Genomic DNA, 17658 nt, shown 5'->3' with positions numbered 1-17658 from the left:
CATTAAAGAGAAACAGATATAATGTCATAAATACTCTTTATTTCCAAACTAACGTCAATTAATCCAGAAAACTATACAATTCCTGCAAATAGCATGCATTTATATTGTGCTATACACACAGATTGCTCTGAAGGTAAAGCTTATTTCCACGAAAACTACAACAGACACAAGGAACACAATAACGCTAACTGACAGAGCAAATTCTAAGCTACAAACTATCTTTTTTAACATTAACTACGCATTTCTGACAGCAACGAACAAGAGCCTACATGCTATGGTTGTAGAAATCTGCACCAGCTAGAGGTGATCTGCTGCCACTGTCACCACTGCTGAAACTCACCAGCCACTGCCTGAGCGTGCTCATATCCACTGCTTGGTCCCCATAAACATTCAGCAAGTCTCAATGCATGTCAATGGGTGCCACTTCTTCCACATGGAGGAATTCAATGACACACCTTTGCTTCGTATGCATTTCCACATCAGACACCATTTTGTCAGACTGCCCCTCTGCTGCCATCTGTCACATGGCAACAGGATGTAACAGAATCTTGATGCAAAGGTTCAACCCCTACTTCCATACCACCAACATCCACCCTGATGTTGTAGACCAATATAATAAATAGGAGGCAGTATGTCCAGAGCAGCCCTCATATATACTCACAAATTTTCATTGATGACCTGGATAAGGGCATGCACCCTCATTAAGTTTGTGGAGAACACCAAGTTGGCTGGAAGTGTGGATCTGCCCGGGGGTAGCGAGGACCTACAGAGGGATCTGGACAGGCTGGGCTGAAGCCAATGGGATGAGGTTCAACAAGGCCAAATGCCAGGTCCTGCACTTTGGCCACAACAACCCCAGGCGACGCTACAGGATTGGGGTGGAGTGGCTGGAAAACTGTGTAGAGGAAATGGACCTGGAGGTATTGGCTGATGCTTGGCTGAACACGAGCCAGCAGTGTGCCCGGGTGGCCAAGAAGGCCAATGGCATCCTTGCTTGCATCAGAAGCAGTGTTGCCAGCAGGAACAGGGCAGTGATTGTCCCCCTGTACTCAGCTCTGGTGAGGCTGCACCTCGAGTACCGTGTCCAGTTTCGGGCCCCTCTCTGCAAGAAAGACACTGAGGCCCTGGAGCGGGTTCAAAGGAGGGCAACAAAGCTGGTGAGGGGTCTGGAGCACAGGCCGTATGAGGAAAGGCTGAAGGAGCTGGGATTGTTCAGTCTGGAGAAGAGGAGGCTCAGGGAGACCTTACTGCTCTCTATAACTACCTGAAGGGACACTGTAGTGAGCTGGGGGTCGGCCTCTTCTCTCGTGTAACTGGTGATAGGACTAGAGGGAATGGCTTCAAGCTGTGCCAAGGGAGATTCAGGCTGGATATCAGGAAATACTGCTTCTTTGTAAGAGTGATCAGGCACTGGAATGAGCTGCCCAGAGAGGTGGTGGAGTCACCGACTCTGGAGGTGTTCAAGGACTGTTTGGATGTTGTGTTGAGGAACAAGGTTTAGTGAGATCTACTGGTGATAGGTTGGACTGGATGGGTCTTTTCCAACCTTAGTGATTCCAATTCAATCCATATATACATGTACTTACATATTCCTACACACAATAGGAAAAGTTACTAGAAAATAGTACTAGAAATTTTCTACTTTGTGTAATTCCTACGATTACAGACTCTAACAAAAGCTCTGATCTGGGGCTCAAAGGAAGAGTTCTGCGGTAGGTCTTCACAATTTTTGCCTTGTTTTACAATGTAAATAGCCTAAATAAACACATCCCATGAAGTGGAAAGTGTTGTTAATCCATGCCTAGTACTACTTCTTTACTCAGATGGATAAAAATGAGTTCTGTCACAGCATAATCCTTTTTCCACAGCAGTAGTAAATGAGGTATTGGACTACCACTTCAAGAAGTGCTGGATAGGAATTAAGTATCTGTACAGTACAGTCTACCTTGCATAAACTCTTGCCTCTAGAAAGCTCCCTTGCTGAATTCTTCCATTAAATACAGAGATATCTCACATTTCTGAAAAATCTACCCACAGAAAAATGGACACTGAAGAATCAGGCCACATAGCAGCACAAATGTTTGAACAACTTGTATTTGACACGTATCCCAGCAGCAAGCTGAAATTCCTTCGTCCAAACTTCAGCTATTACAGGAGTCAATGAATCCTTGGAAAAGGACTCAAGAGCCAAACAGCTTTATCAGTGAGCGACACTGAAGCTGCATATCCCATATACAGTTTATCACAAAGCTTTCTTTTTTCGTTCTTTTCTAAGATCTTGTAGACTCTAATCCTAGTGCATGCCTGAAGAAAGGAAGCTTTTGCCAGAGCACTCAGATTTTGAAGATAAACGTATGCATTATACGTCCTGAAATTCCCTGAAGGGAAACAAGCTAGGAGATTAAAAACAAAGCATGAAGACAACACCTAGTCTTCTGAGATCAAGTTTAATAAATTTAGTGATCTTGTCAAGTTTCAAGATAACCTGCTCTGTTGAAAATTGATGTTGACAAGCCTCAAAATTCAAGTGCCATTTATCACAACAGGTAGGCAGGGAGGCACTGAATTTGATTCTTAAAATGAATTTGCTATATAACAGCAAGAATACATGCAATTTACATTTTTATTTTTTACTGCCAAAAACAGGTTTCAATTAAAAAAACCCACTACCTTTTAATAATAAAGGTTAGAGTAATATACTAATCAAATAGTCTTATTCATCATCAACATTCTAGCAACTTTTGAAGAATCTTCAGAGCCAGATGACATAACAACATTTACTCCCTCACAGAAATTGAACCTCAGAGAGATTCTCAACAGGAGTTCATCCCTTCCTGGAATTCAATGGGGTGAAAATAATGTTTAAAAAAAAAAAAAAAAAAAAACATCTGAAAGAAACAAATGTCTCAAACAGTTCTTTCAAAAGTAGCTTATTCTTTTCTTAATATTTCTTTTGTGGAAGCATGAGAAGTTTCAAGAATTCACTTTCCAGTCTTCCCTACTTGGCTCAGTTATGCTTTTTAGACACTCTTCAGGATAAATACACGAAGAGTTTTGCAGCCAATCCACACACTGAATCACAGAATCACTAAGGTTATAAACGACCATTAAGATCAACTAGTCCAACAATCAAGCCATTATCACCATGTCCACTAAACTGTATCCCCAAGTACCACATCTACATGTTTCTTGAACACCTCTAGAGACAGTGACTCAACCACTTCTATAGGCAGCCTGCTCCAATGCTTCACCACTGTAAGAATTTTTTCCTAATATCTAACCTAAACCTCCCCTAGCACAACTTTGGGCCACTGACTCTCATTCCATCACTACGCAGAAGAGGCCGACTGCCACCTTGCTAGGATCTCCTTTCAAGCAGGACAGGAGAGCAATGAAGCCTCTCCTAAGCCTCCTCTTGGCCAGCCTCAACAATCCCAGTTCTCTCTGCTGTTCCGTGTAAGACTTGTTCTCCAGACCATTCACAGCTTTGTTGCCCTTCTTTGGCACACTCCAGGGCCTCAGCATTTTTCCTCAGTGAGCGACCCAAATTGAACACAGCAGTCAAGGTGCAGTCTCACCCAGCACTGAGTACAAAAGGATGACCACCTCCCTGCTCCTGCTGACTGCACTATTTTTGAAGCATACTAGGATGCCATTGGCCTTCTTAGTCACCTGGGCACGCCTGTGGCAGACATGCAGCCAGCTGTCAACAACATCCCTAGACCCATTTCTCTGCTGCAGCTTGCCAGCCACTCTGCCCTCAAGCCTGCAGCGATGCATCGGATTGTGCCCAAATTTCTCCAGAGATGGCATTTCACCCCCTCACACACTGTCTGGAAGCATCCAAGCAGAGCCATCAAGAGCATGCCAACTAGCATCCTCCCTTGTTGGCTACTATCTTTGGTACGCTTCAATAGCTTGTCCAACTCCTTTCTAGAGATAACCTCTGAGGTCAGATTTAAGCACTGAAGGTGTTTTGTTTTTTTTTTTTAACCCATCATTATTTATAAAAATGAATGTGATAGTTGCTATTTAAAGCTGTATCGCCTCATTAGCTTGGGAACTTATGAAAGTAGAAAAAAAAAAAAACCAACAGGAAATAGAAATCTGAGCCAGGAAACAAAGCCTGGGACAGTACCAGCTACGAAGGAACTATAAAGCTACGTAGAATACGCCTACTGGAGAGTGAAAAAGCACTTTCTCCCTTCCATACAACACACATACAGACGAGATACACGGGACACTCCCGACCAACCAATCCTCTCCTTACACACGCACCGCCAACCTGGGCTGGTCAACCGGCCCTTAAGGACCAATGGACTCCGCTCCGCGCGGGCACAGCGCCCTCTGGCGGTCGTTTCACGCCAGGCCGCCACCTACCTGGGCAGGGCCGCCAGCCGGGCACGGGTCGGGGACCCTCAGCCGCTCCGCTCCTCCGACACTCCTCCTCGCTCCCAACGTCAGCTATGGAATCACTGCCAAATGAATCAAGTACGTGACCGCATCTTACGTGCTGTACCCCGCAGGGTATCGTAAGAGATAAGGTAACACCGCATTTCCATAGGTTAGGAATTGAGGAATCACAACGGCTTAACGCCAGGTTACAGGGCCAGCATTTAGGAGCGCACTGGCCTGTGTACTGACGTACGCGCTGACTTCCCTGATTGCTACAGAGCTATTTTCGGAATAAAGAGCCATCGCCGCAGAGCCGAGCAGCCTCCTGTCGTGGCGCCGAGCCCGACGGAGCGGGGTGACCCCAACCCGCGGGATGCCGCGACCCCAGGGAGCACATCCGCAAGGCCGCTCCTCCCCGTCCCCCACCCCCCGCCAGGCCACGGCAGCGCTCCGCGCCGGGAGCCAGAAAGCGCCGAGGGGAAACAGAACCCGGGCGTAACGGCTGCGCTAGCGACAACGCTCGCACAGAACGGCCATCCCTGGCGGTGCTCTCAGCCGCAAAGCGCCAGCTTCTGCCCGGCCGGCGCTCCGCACCGAAGGGCTGATGGCTGCAGGGGCGGGATCTCTCGGGGACGCCGGGCGGCAGCAACTCCCCGCCCGCGCCCTCTCTGCCCCCGCTGCCTCCCGCCTCGTCCCTCAAAGAGCCGCCACCGCGCCCCTCTGTCTCACCTCTACCCCCGGCACCGCGCCCTGTCGCGCTTTGTCCCGTCCCGCCCCGCGCTCACCCGCCGGCTCTCCACGTGGCCGCCCCCCAGAGGGCGCCGGCGGGAGGAGTAAAGAGAATAGCGCCGAACTCACGTGACCGCCTCCTCGTCGGCCATGTTAGGTAAGGGCAGAGCTCGCCGCCAGCCACCCTAAGCTCCGAGACAGCCGTCAGTAGAAATGGCGGCCGGCTCCGAGCCGGGCACGACTGCCCGCACTCACGATGGCGGCGGAGCCTGGAGTTACTGTCAACGCAGATCTCCGTCCCGCCCCGCCCGGCAATCTGTGCACGCGGGGGGCTCCGATTGGCCCAGAGCGTGGCGGTCGCTGATTGGACCACGTTCCTCCTCTCCCTCCGCCTCTACCAATGGCCGCTGGGAGCCGGAGCGTGCGTGGGGCTGACGCGGAAATCCGAATGGGGCTCGCGGGCCGGTGTCTCCCTGGTTGCTACGGGGGCCGGGGCGGGGCGAGGCGACGCTGCGGGGCCGCGCTGCGGCGGGCTGGGAGCGCGGCCGGGCCGCCTCGCGCCTTATCCTTATCCTTTTGCGCTGTGCTCGCCATGGGGCCCGGCCTCGCGCCTCGCTCGCCATTGCCCGCGCTGTACGCCGCACTGCTCCTCCTGCTGCTGCTGCTGCTGCCGCCTCCTCCTGCTATGGGAGCCGGCGAGCGGCGGCGTCTGGCGTGCACCACCTGCCGGGGCATCGTGGACAGGTTCAACCAGGTGGGCGGCGGGGCTGCGGGGTGCAGGCCGGACCGCCGCGGAGCTCCTCGTCAGCCCCCGCGGCGATCGAATTGCCGCGCGGCAGCGGCTCTTTCCGCGCTCAGGAGCCGTTGTAGGCGCCAGGTCGGGGCCTGGCCGGGCTCGGGCTCCGCTGCCGGAGCTCAGCCGGTGCTGTAATGCCGGTGTGTCCGTAGGATCTGGTGGGTGGGTGGGAACCATCGCCTCTGCTCTTTCATTTGTTGTTGCTTGTCGGTTTTGTGCTTATCGATTTGATCAGCACCTTTAGAGCTTTGCTGAAGTGTCTGTGGCATCATGTAAGCAGTCACTGCTGCCCTAAACTTTTGTTGGAAATGGAGACTGCTGCTCATATTCTGTTAATTTGCCAGGGGTTAGCAGATACAGCAAAGAAGAATTTTGGTGGTGGAAACACTGCTTGGGAGGAGAAGACGCTGTCGAAGTACGAGTCCAGGTGAGTGCCTTGGCACTCTTTTGGTTGGGTTTTCTATCCCTGTGTGTGACTGCTAATCCGGCACTTAAATATCAGAACAAAAGCCTCATGTGTCCAAATCATGAATCCATACTGGCTGAAATACAACAGGTTACAGCAGCATGTATGCACTTCACCATAAAGACTGACATCCCTTATTTGTAAGTGACTGACAGTGCTTACTTTTATTTCTTTTGAAAAACAAAAAAGGTAGTACTGTTTTTGGTCATGGCATTGGTTGTTTTTTTTTTTTTTTTTTGTTTACCAAAACAATAGTTTTAAATAATGGTTAGTAGTTAATTGATTGTCCTAAACGGCGTGGACTTTATCTTGGTGTAGTGCCAGTCTTGTTTTACAGTTAGAGCAATAACTGCTCCCTAGAATTCACTGGTTGCTATTTCAGTACCAAGTGGCAAACTGGAAGAGTGACAGGTTACTGCACTGCTTTGTGTATGTGCTTGATCGCAGAGCAAAGCGATCTAGCCTCTTCCAAATTTCAAACTGAGTTTTTAATCTTAATTGGAACACTGATGTGCAAGGGTAGATTGTCTAAACTTTGTAAGCTTTGTCAGATATTAGCAATATGTAAAAATTACTGTTGAATTTGGTAGAAAAATCTGGTAAACGTGTAGTCTGCAAACATAATAAATGCAATCTTCATAGTTACAGTAAGTGAATTAGGTCTTTATTCTAATATTTACTGTGTCTTCGAGCTAGTTCAGAACACACCTTTAACTGATAAAATATTCTGGGCCGCAGTGTAGCTTCTGTGTTTTGAGTGGTGCTGAATTAAACTGAAATTAAACAGTAGATTAAATTTATGACTTTCCTTCTCGTAGTGAAATTCGTCTTGTAGAGATCACTGAGAATCTCTGTGACAGCAGTAACTTTGAATGTAACAACATGGTAGAAGAGCATGAAGAACATATAGAGAAATGGTGGTTCAAACTGTAAGTATCTTTTTTTTTGAGTATAGATCTTTGTGCTGATAAACGAGGACAAAATACTAATGCTATATTTTGTGCCTAATTAGTAGGAGTTTGTTAGTTGTAGCACAGAGATGGAAAGTGTGTAAGTCCACTTGTTTCTCCTGACAGTAGTTAGCTATGGAAATTCCGAGAGCTATCATGAAGTGACACTGAACTATATGTTCCAAATTAAATTTATTCAGGGCTGCTAATTGCAGCCACCTCTGAATGGAAGTTGGGTTTTGCTGTACAACAGCAAGGGGAGGAGAAAGCATCTAATTACAATTTGGATGAAAAGAAAATTTCATAGGATTTTTTTTTTTTACTTAACAATTAATATTCATTCCTCTATTCAGTGATTGTTAATTCATTAAGTTAGTGTTGTTTTTATTACCTTGAGTTCACAAGATGCTAGAACAAGATTTTTCCAGTCCCCAGGTTGTTTTTATCCTTCCATTTAGTATAGGAATACATGTATGTCAGGAAGTGATACCAAATGAATTGTGGAAGGGATCACCCTGTGTGGATTAAGGAGCTGGGCAATTCAGTTAGCTCATCTACTTCAATTTCCCATTTGCAGGCAAACTGGGTCAGATCAAGTGAAATTCAATAGGGTGAACTACTGTTACACCACTTTATCACTGGATAAGAATTTTTGATAATCCTTTTTGTTCTTAATGATTCTTTTATTGCATCATACTTGTACTGTGCAGGACTGAGTAGACTTTAAACATGCAAACTGGAGGAAAGCTTTTCAGGGTCTGCGCCTTAGAGTAGAAGCGATCAGACATAGTAGTTTTTAAAAGCTGTATGTGCCTCAGGAGTAGCTGAAGGCTTATTTCCTGGCAGACTGCAGAATTTCTAGGCATTTTTGTAGGGCTTTCATTAATTATGGTTTTTGAAACTTCTGTATCTGCATGATACTGAGATCTTTCAGTTTTCATTTAAGGTGGATTGAGAACTGGCTGACTAGGAGAGCTCAAATGGTTGTGATCAGCAGCACAGAGGCTTGTTGGAGGACTGTAACTGGTAGTGTTACACAGGGGTTGATACTGTGTCTGGTCTCTTTCAACATCTTCATCAGTGACCTGATGGGTGAAGGAATGGAGTGCACCCTCAGCAAATTTGCTGATGATCCAAAGCTGGGAGAAGTGACTGACACACCAGAGGGATGTGCTGCCATACAGTGAGGCCTGAATGGGCTGGAGAGTTGGGTGGAGAGAGACCTGATGAGTTTCAACAAGGGCAAGTGTAGAATTCTCCACATAGGAAGAATAACCATGTGCATCTGAAAGGTTAGGGGCTTATCTGCCGGAAAGGAGCTCTGAACAGAAGGACCCAGGTGTCCTGGTGGACAACAGGTTGACCATGAGCCTGTGTTGTGGCCAAGAAGGCCAATGATATCCTGGGGTGCATTCAAAAGAGTATAGCCAGTAGGTCAATGAAAGTGATCGTCCCCCTCTACTCTGCCCTGGTGAGGCCACATCTGGAGTACTGTGTCCAGTTCTGGGCTCCACAGTTCAGGAAAGACAGGGAACTACTGGAGAGAGGAGAGCCACAAAGATGACGAGGGGCCTGGAGAAGAGAAGACTGAGAGGGGATCTTATCAGTGTGTATAAATATCAAAGGCCAGGTATCAGTGCATGAGGCCGAGTTCTTTTTTGGTGGTACTCAGTGGCAGGACAAAGGACAGTGGGCACAGGAAGTTGAACATAAGAAAAAACTTCTGCCCAGGGAGGTTGAGGAGTCGTCTTCTGTAGGGATATTCAAGACCAGTCTGGATACTTTCCTTTGCAACCTAAATTGTAGAGATCCTACTTTAGCAGAGGAGTTGGTCTAGGTGGTCTCCAGAGGTCACTTTTAAGCCCTGCAGTGTTGAGAGTCATAAGTGTAAGTGTAGCAGCTGTTGTGCCTGCTTGTAAAATAATACTTAGTGTTTATATCGTTTATTGAGGGTATATTCTAGTGCTGAAGTAACATAACTATTACTTCTTAATACAAAGAAAATCCTTCTGAAACATTCCTTGATTCATGGCAAAAAAGACAAGGAATTTTAATGTGCATCTTACCGAGAAGTCAGGTTCAGTCATTTGAGCAAATATTAATATCTGCTTGGGGTTCTCTTCTTTCTGAGGTAAATACAATAGCTGTCTTTAAGAGAAGTATTTCAAAGTGACTGTCTGAATTTTATGTAAACTTTTCCTGAAAAAAATAAGTAAGTGGAAGGGGATATCAAAACTACACTCAAGTCATTTTGTTGATCACTCTTATTCCACTTTTTTGTAAATAAAAACATTGTGTGGAATTAGCTAATAGTATTGCAGTTTAGAAAGTTATTTTTTTTTTAGCAATGCCTGAAGTTGGAAGACTTCTAGGAATTGATTCCTGAAGTAAGGTAGTTGTCATTTCAGCAGAGAAGTCTCTATCTTGTGTCACGTGCAATAGATTGTGGTTGACAGTGTGGATGTTCATTTGTGTGAGTTAACTGTTAAAAATCTTTGTTCTTTTTATTGATAAATGATTGTCTTTCATATACAGAAAGAAGAAATATCCTGATTTGTTTAAGTGGTTTTGTATAGAAACATTAGAAGTTTGTTGCCCACCTGGAACTTATGGACCAGATTGCCTTGGTAATTTTTCTTTTGAAGCATATAGTCACAGATGTTTTCTTTTTCACTTGTTTGTTTCATTTCTCCATTTAATAATATGGACATATGAAGTATGACATTTGGCTGCTGAGTAGCAGCTGCTGAGTAGTAAGTCTGTTGTTTAGGTACCATTTCAGAAGGTTCGTAGAGAACTCGACTGAGTTCAAGACAAATCAGCCGAGACAGTACTGGGGATTAAATGAAAGAAAATCATAAATAAGGATAAGTTAAAAAGGGAGTGGCAGAAATAGGTGGGAACATGATTGGATCAAAGCGAGGTCTATGATACAAGAGAAAGAAAGTGTTTTGGCCACTGTATGGTTTATAAATCTGTAAAACTTTCCATGTTGTTGGAGGTCAGCTTTGGCCTCATCTTTGGCAATTGCTAATAAAGTAGTGCTAATTCCTGGTGTTGATCTAAGAGTTCCAACTGCAGTCTGAACATTCTTAGATATCGGGAGTAAATGAAGACACCAACTTTATCCTGCAAGCTAGAAAAATAGGTAACATTCTAAGTCATGAAATGTATAGCTGAATTTCCCTGGAGACTGTTTTGAATTCCTCCGTATACTCAGGTATCTTAGTATTTTGGTTGCTCCCAAGTGAATAAGATTTGGAAATTGCATACTGTTATAGGTGTATATTTTTGTGTTGTACTGTCTATGCAGAGGGAGGCGCTTAGGGAGACTGTGGCTAAGAATAGGAAGTTATTTCCTTTTACATCTGATTTCAAAAATATTTTGATCCTTTTGAGCTTGTCGTGGTGGATCAGAAAGACCTTGTCATGGAAATGGCCGCTGTGATGGTGATGGTACCCGAGGTGGAGATGGCACATGCAGCTGCAACAAGGAATACACAGGAGAATTTTGTTTGGACTGTTCTAATGGTTACTACAGTAGCTTGAGAAATGACACACATTCAGTTTGTACAGGTAACAAAATCTTGGGCATCTGCAAAGATCTTTGTCTTCCATCTTCTCTTTTTTTTTTTTTTTTTTTTTTTTGCAAGCAAGGTAGAAGCAATTTAAACAGATAAGTATAATGACTTAAAGTATTTGTAAGAAAATAGTTTTTGATTACTTAGCTTTAACCATGGAGGTCTTCCCAGTTATTTTTACGGAATTCTGAAAACTTTGTAGGTCAATTTCATAGACTGATTTCAATTTCTCCCCTGTATGGTTTTTTTTGTTTGTTTGTTTTTGTTTGTTTTGTTTTTGGTTTGGAAAGCAGAATTCATTTCTATTGTGAGAGAAGAGAGAGGCAAGAGTCAGTTCTGTACTTTTTCTTTAATCCCTTAAGGTACTGTACAAAAATCTTCAACTGAAGTGGCAGTGGAATGAACTATTTTAAAGGCTGGTTTCACCTCATGTCTCAAATACACATAGCTGGAATAAACAGGCATGGAAATAGCGTATCTGTACTACAGAATATGTTGATTCCAATTAAATATGTCTAAGTTCAATTATAAAACAGTCCATCAGGCTGTACAAATAATATGTTACTTTTTTTCAGCTATTTTTATGTTCTGAATAAGATTCTATATCAACTAAATCCTGATAGTGAGATTTAATAGTTTTTTCTATTATTTTTTCATCTGTCTAGTAATTCTTCCACTTAATTTGTTTTATATTACAATATAACATACAGTCAGTCAGCTGGATTTATGGTGTATTTCCTTGTTTTCTGAAGAGTGGCTTCCTGTACTTTTGGTAGGACAGAGCTGCACTTTTGTAAATGATATCTCCACAAAATCAACTTTTAATCTTGTGAATACAAGGCTCAGACTGCTAAAATAGGATTTTTTTCTAGTAAATCCTAAATAAGTTTTTCTTTGAAAATGTGTAAGCATTAACTCATATTGGAATCTCTCAGCATAGCTCACATTGTGGTTTTCTATCATCTCAGCCTGCCACACTGCTTGTAAAACTTGTACTGGTTCAAGTAACAAGGACTGCCAAGACTGTAAAGAAGGCTGGATCAAAAATGAAGAAGCAGCTTGTGTGGGTGAGTAATGCTTACTACACTTAAAGCAGGTTTTATAGCAACATTGGATGATAAAAATAGAATGCACTAAGTTTTATAGTATTTTTTTGAACGTGTTCTATGAAACCAATTGGTTTAGGTTCCTACAGTTGTAGTTTCTCATTTCCAAACTTGTTTCATGTGGGAGCAAAGTGGTATTTCTTCCCCACTGATCACTGGTTTCTAGGTCAGTATTTCTGTCTTGGGAGATATATATGGAACACTTAAGGAAAAACTGCAGGACTACACTAATGTGAGAGTAACATGTTCCACTCAAATTATGTAAAAGTCACGAGTATATGAAATATGCCATAGCAAACTGATCGAATCAAACTAGCAGAAGACATTTACAGTGGTGTCTGGAAGCAGTACCTTAGAAGTTATGTGAATATGGCTTCTTTTGAAAACCTTTAATGGGAATTAAGATTTGAATTACTGCTGCTGCAACACCTGCCTAGACACAGGAAGAGGTTTTTAAGGTGCTCTGGTATTGTCTTCTGTACAGCTGGTTTTTTCCACATTGCAGCTGATAAAGTACAAGCTAATTAATGAATTAGTAGGAATGATGTTGGCAACTATGGCTGAAATAGCCTTTTTTAGTCCAAATTTTTTTGATAATGAATACTATTGTGCTCTTTCCTTGAATTTACAGGGCCAAAATATTTTAACTTTCTGAGTGAAACTTGGCTATGGTTTGGACCATAACTTTTTCTTTTTCCAGTTTCCTTTTTGTGGAAAACTATGGGCTTTAGTTGTATGAATTTGCTGTCTTTTCTTTTTTTTTTTTTTTGTAAATGCTTCTAAAAGTTTCATAGTAGAGTAATCAAAGTATTTCAGAAGAGTAGTCTGTTTGTTTTGCCTGCATTTACGCTTTTTATGCAAATAGCATAACATTGACTTGAAAATGGCAAGGATGGCAGGTATCCTGGAAGCTTTATTTAACTCCATCTCTTGAATTTCTAATATGTCTGTTGTTGTCATCATAGAACAGCTTCTGCAGATCACAGTTTTCATTTGTTAGTATAAGCTTATGCTGAAAAAAACAGTAACTAAATTATCTGTCTATTTAATCATGACTACTATTTCAGGTAACTTGTTGCTTTTTATATTTCAGATTTAGATGAATGTGCCTCTTCTCCTTGCAAAGATGAGCAGTATTGTTTGAACACAGATGGATCTTTCTCATGCAAAGGTTTCTTTTTAATTTGCTTCTGTAGTATATTGTCTAGACTCTTAATGGAATGCTAGAGAAGGCATGTATTACCATGTGGTACGATTCTCGCTGGGCTTAGGGAGGATGAGGCTTTAGACCTATCATGTGAGTAAGGTGAGGCATTTCTGGCTCTTTTTTGTCTGAGTAATCTGACTGATTTCAAAGGTGTTATTTTAAGACTGAGATAGTTGAGTTTTTGTATTTAAGTGTTTTATCTTAAGCGTGGGTAAACTGGCTGACTTCAAAGAGGGTGCATTTTAAAACTAAAGTATATACATTTTTATGCTTAAACTATTTTCTTTAGCGTGTGATGCCAGCTGTGTAGGTTGCACAGGAGAAGGTTCTGACAAGTGTAAGACCTGCGCATCAGGATACGCGAAGGAAGATGAGAAGTGTACAGGTTGGTGAATTTAACAGGATGTGACTGAGTGCCAGTCAGCTCACTGTTAGTCACATTAGGGAGCTGTCAAAGCGCTTTCACTTCAGTCTGACTCAGTTTTCAAACCTATCAGAATAATCCCAGTTGCTGTGATATTATATAATGTACAGTATCTGTAATTTTTTTTTTAATTTTGTTAAGCTAATACGCTTGATAAAGTTTTAAGCTGAAATACTCCAACAAAAAGATGAAATTCTTTTATAGCTGATTCCAGAAACAAATATGCAAATACTGTCAGTTATGTATCACTGCACTAGAAGTGTGTGTTTGTAGTCATTTATTTAACAGAAAAGAGAGTATGCAGTACAGTCTGTCTTTTGGATGCATTAATGTCCAAATTCCAGTGATAATAATTTGCAGTGATTGTCACACTTGAAATAAGAGCGAAATCAGAGCTTCTCAGTGTGGGAGAGAATAGGGTACACAATCTTAAATAGCTTTTAACTGTGACAATGAAGTGTTTACAAGATTCCTTCCTTTTTGTTGCACCTTGGTGGCATGGACAGAAAGTGACAGTGGGAAATCTGCAGTAGGTTAAGATGAATGCTGTAGTCTAATTAATTTCTTGATGTAGGACCTGCAGAACATAAAATGAGCTTGAATAAGTTTGAAACAATCTTAAATATGGCAAACTGTAACAGCTTATTTTAGCAGAAGTCAAATCTGTTGCAGCAGCATTCTGCTCTTCAGTGTTTTTAGTAAGCAATTAATTGTTATGTTGGAAGTGGCCTGAGATGGAATTTTGAGCGTAACTAAGTTATATAATAAAACCATAGCAATGGACTTTTTTTTTTAATTTCTTTTCCTCTATCCTGTCTCTAGATATAGACGAATGTAACCTTTCAGAAAAGGTATGCACAAAGGAGAATGAAGACTGTGTTAATACTCCAGGTAGTTACAAGTGTGTATGTTCAGAAGGGTTTGAAGATAAGGATGGAACATGTGTTCAAACTGTAAAAACAGGCAAGTAACTTTTTAATGACAGATTGTTAAATATATATATATTAAATATATATTTTAAATATATAGATAGAGATGTGTTTCTGTCTAAGGATCTTGCGACTTGAAAATTATTCTGTATAACTTATTATCTTTCTAAAGCTCTAGTCTGTCTCAGGTTGTTGCAGTTGGCCTTGTATTCACAGAATCACAGAATCACCCGGGTTGGAAGGGACCTCAAGGATCATGTAGTTCCAACCCCCCTGCCTAGCAGGGCCACCAAACATACACATTTAGATCAGGTTGCCCAGGACCCCGTCCAACCTGGCCTTGAACACGTCCAAGGACGGGGCATCCACAACCTCCCTGGGCAGCCCGTTCCAGGGCCTAACCACTCTCCTTGTAAAGAACTTCCCCCTAACATCCAACCTAAATCTTCCCTCCTTCAACTTGGATCCATTTCCCCTAGTCCTGCTATTGTCAGCCCTTTTGAAGAGTTTACTCCCCTCCTGGGTGTAGGTTCCCTTCAGGTATTGATAGGCTGCAATGAGGTCACCCCGCAGCCTTCTCTTCTCCAGGCTGAACAAGCCCAACTCCCTCAGCCTGTCCTCATAGGGGAGGTGCTCCAGCCCCCTGATCATCTTAGTCACCCTCCTCTGGACCCTTTCCAAAATCTCCATGTCTTTCTTGTACTGAGGGCTCCACACCTGGACACAGTACTCCAGATGGGGCCTCACAAGAGCCGAGTAGAGAGGGACAATCACCTCCCTGTCCCTGCTGACCACCCCTCTCCTGATGGAGCCCAGGATCCCGTTTGCCTTTCGAGCTGCCAGAGCGCACTGCTGGCTCATGTTAAGTCTCTCGTCCATCAGGACCCCCAGGTCCTTCTCTGCCGAGCTGCTCTCAAGGACCACTCCTCCCAGCCTGTACGGGTGCCTGGGGTTCTTCCGGCCCAAATGCAAAACCTTGCATTTTGCCGTGTTGAACCTCATTAGGTTCACCCGAGCCCAGCTTTCCAGCCTGTCGAGGTCCCTCTGAATGGCATCCCTTCCTTCCACCGTATCAACCGCACCACTCAGCTTGGTGTTGTCAGCAAACTTGCTGAGGGTGCATTCTGGCATATTCTGACATGCATGTTGTCTTGCTCAAAAAGGAGTGTTTTTTAAGTGTCAAGTTTCTGTGTTGTATTTTGTGTTTAAATCAAGGTTATGTTTGTAAGTCATTAGGTTTCATTAATGTGAACTAGCAGATCACTGCTATCTCAAAAGTAATGTTGTCTTCCTCATTGCTTTTTTCTTCATTATTAATTATGACGTAGAGGTTTGTCTGATTGTACGGAGAACACACAAGAACCAGAACAGGTGAATCTTGCATCGATGAAGTTGTAAAGATCTGTGCAGTACTATTCAGTATTGCTCATTAGGGTCTTTCAGTTAACTACATTCAGTACTTAGTGTTCTTATTAGTCCTTTTTAAAAAACAAACAAAAAAACCACAAATGCATGGTCACTGATCTCCTGAGTATTTGCACGCACAAAAGCTGCTTAGCTATGATTTTAACGTGGCCTGACACTTGTATGAATGTAAAAGCAAAATGAGCAGTTTACAGAGTGACCTAACATTTTCTTTAAGTGATTGTATTATCAACACGATAAAACAGCTCTGCTTTTTGAGGGCTGCTTTAACATCTGAACTGGGCAGTCTGCAGTATAGAACGTAGTTTTTGCTTTTTAGGTTCTTGATTTTTAGGTTCAAATATCTGAATGTCTTATGGGAGGTCACGTGGAAAGGAGAAAATTCCTTGTGAATAGCTGAAAACAAAAGTTTGAAATGGAAATAGTTGTGCTGCTCTATCTTTCACTACCACTGTGAAACTAGTATATTTGAATCTCTTGTTTGCATCTGGTACAAATTTCATGAGCTTGGACTTGCTGGTGCAAGTAGCCCTTTTATATGACCTTGTACCTTGTTTGGTCTTGTAAAGTACGTTTATTTGGAGTTTCCCTTTTAAAGATTTATCATTTAAAAAGCTATGATGTAGTTAATAATACATTAATAATACATATTCATTTTTGTGTTCTAATGATACTTAATTTCACAGGAGAGGAAGTGGAGACTGAAACAACTGAGCCTTCACATACGGAACATGAGGACTTATGATCTGCATTCAGAACCAAAAGACATTCCTATTCTCAAGTTCTAAATTATTGGACTAAGCCTGTGCTAGCTGACATACTGTTGGAATGGTATTAAACATGCAGGCTAACATTAAGTTTTTTTTTAAAATGGTGATAAACTGCTCTTTAAGCTGCATTTCTTTATTCTTAAATGCCACTTTTTATATAGTTCTTTAAGAACAACAGTCTAGATGGGTAAGTATAAAATTTGAATTAACATAAATTGCACCCAACGATAGTAAACATTGAAGATTTCTCATTCTACTGCCTATTGGTAATTATCATCTTCTTTTGGAAGGACTTAGTTGCACTTCATAATTCAAGAAAAAAATCTAAGCTGAGTCGTCTTTTTTGACATGAGAAATATTTCTGTAACTGAAATACAGCATTTAGAAATTGTGAAAGGGAAGATCTCTTTAAGGTGGGGAAAAACATTGTTCCCTTAAAATAGAATGCCTACTACTGCATTCAATAAAAAAATTATTTTGTTGGAACGTGCCTTAAAATTTTTAAAAAGTCACTACCTTGCTGTGTGATCATGTCTACTTTGCGTTTGGACAGTGGAAAAGGTTAAAAAAAAAATACAGAACCTAATAAGCACTGCATTTCTGTTCAGCGCTTGGACACCTTTTCAAGTTGTGCTGGAATGTAGATTTTTAGGGGGAAATGTAATTCTTAGAGGAAAGTAATGTCAAACAGCTTTCCGAAGGCAGGTGGACAAGTCTTTCCTCCAGATACTAGCAGTAAGTGTATAAAACTATAAAGGGATGAGAAGTAAGCTTGGCTAATACTTGCACTCAGTATTTCAGAGCTGTTATATGAGTGATCTCTGGAAGTGATGAAATCTTCATTTCCACTACCATTTACTCCTGCAGATAATAGTTTCTT

The 17658-nt window shown here is 42.5% G+C and overlaps 1 protein-coding gene across 1 annotated transcript; it reads left to right on the top strand.

Moving 5' to 3' along the window:
* Positions 1 to 5716: 5716 nt before the first annotated feature.
* CRELD2 (cysteine rich with EGF like domains 2) lies at positions 5717 to 16753 on the top strand (the record flags this gene model as incomplete). Its single annotated transcript, XM_079549821.1, has 10 exons — positions 5717 to 5878; positions 6265 to 6347; positions 7205 to 7315; positions 9872 to 9963; positions 10736 to 10912; positions 11886 to 11984; positions 13117 to 13194; positions 13520 to 13615; positions 14477 to 14617; positions 16695 to 16753. The coding sequence occupies 10 exons, from the start codon at positions 5717 to 5719 to the stop codon at positions 16751 to 16753; spliced, it is 1098 nt and encodes a 365-aa protein (XP_079405947.1).
* Between the last annotated feature and the right edge of the window lie 905 nt (positions 16754 to 17658).

This window comes from Tetrao urogallus (assembly GCF_951394365.1).
Source record: "Tetrao urogallus genome assembly, chromosome: 1".
In the NCBI taxonomy this organism is placed as follows: domain Eukaryota; kingdom Metazoa; phylum Chordata; class Aves; order Galliformes; family Phasianidae; genus Tetrao; species Tetrao urogallus.
This window is presented reverse-complemented; position numbering and strand designations above follow the sequence as displayed.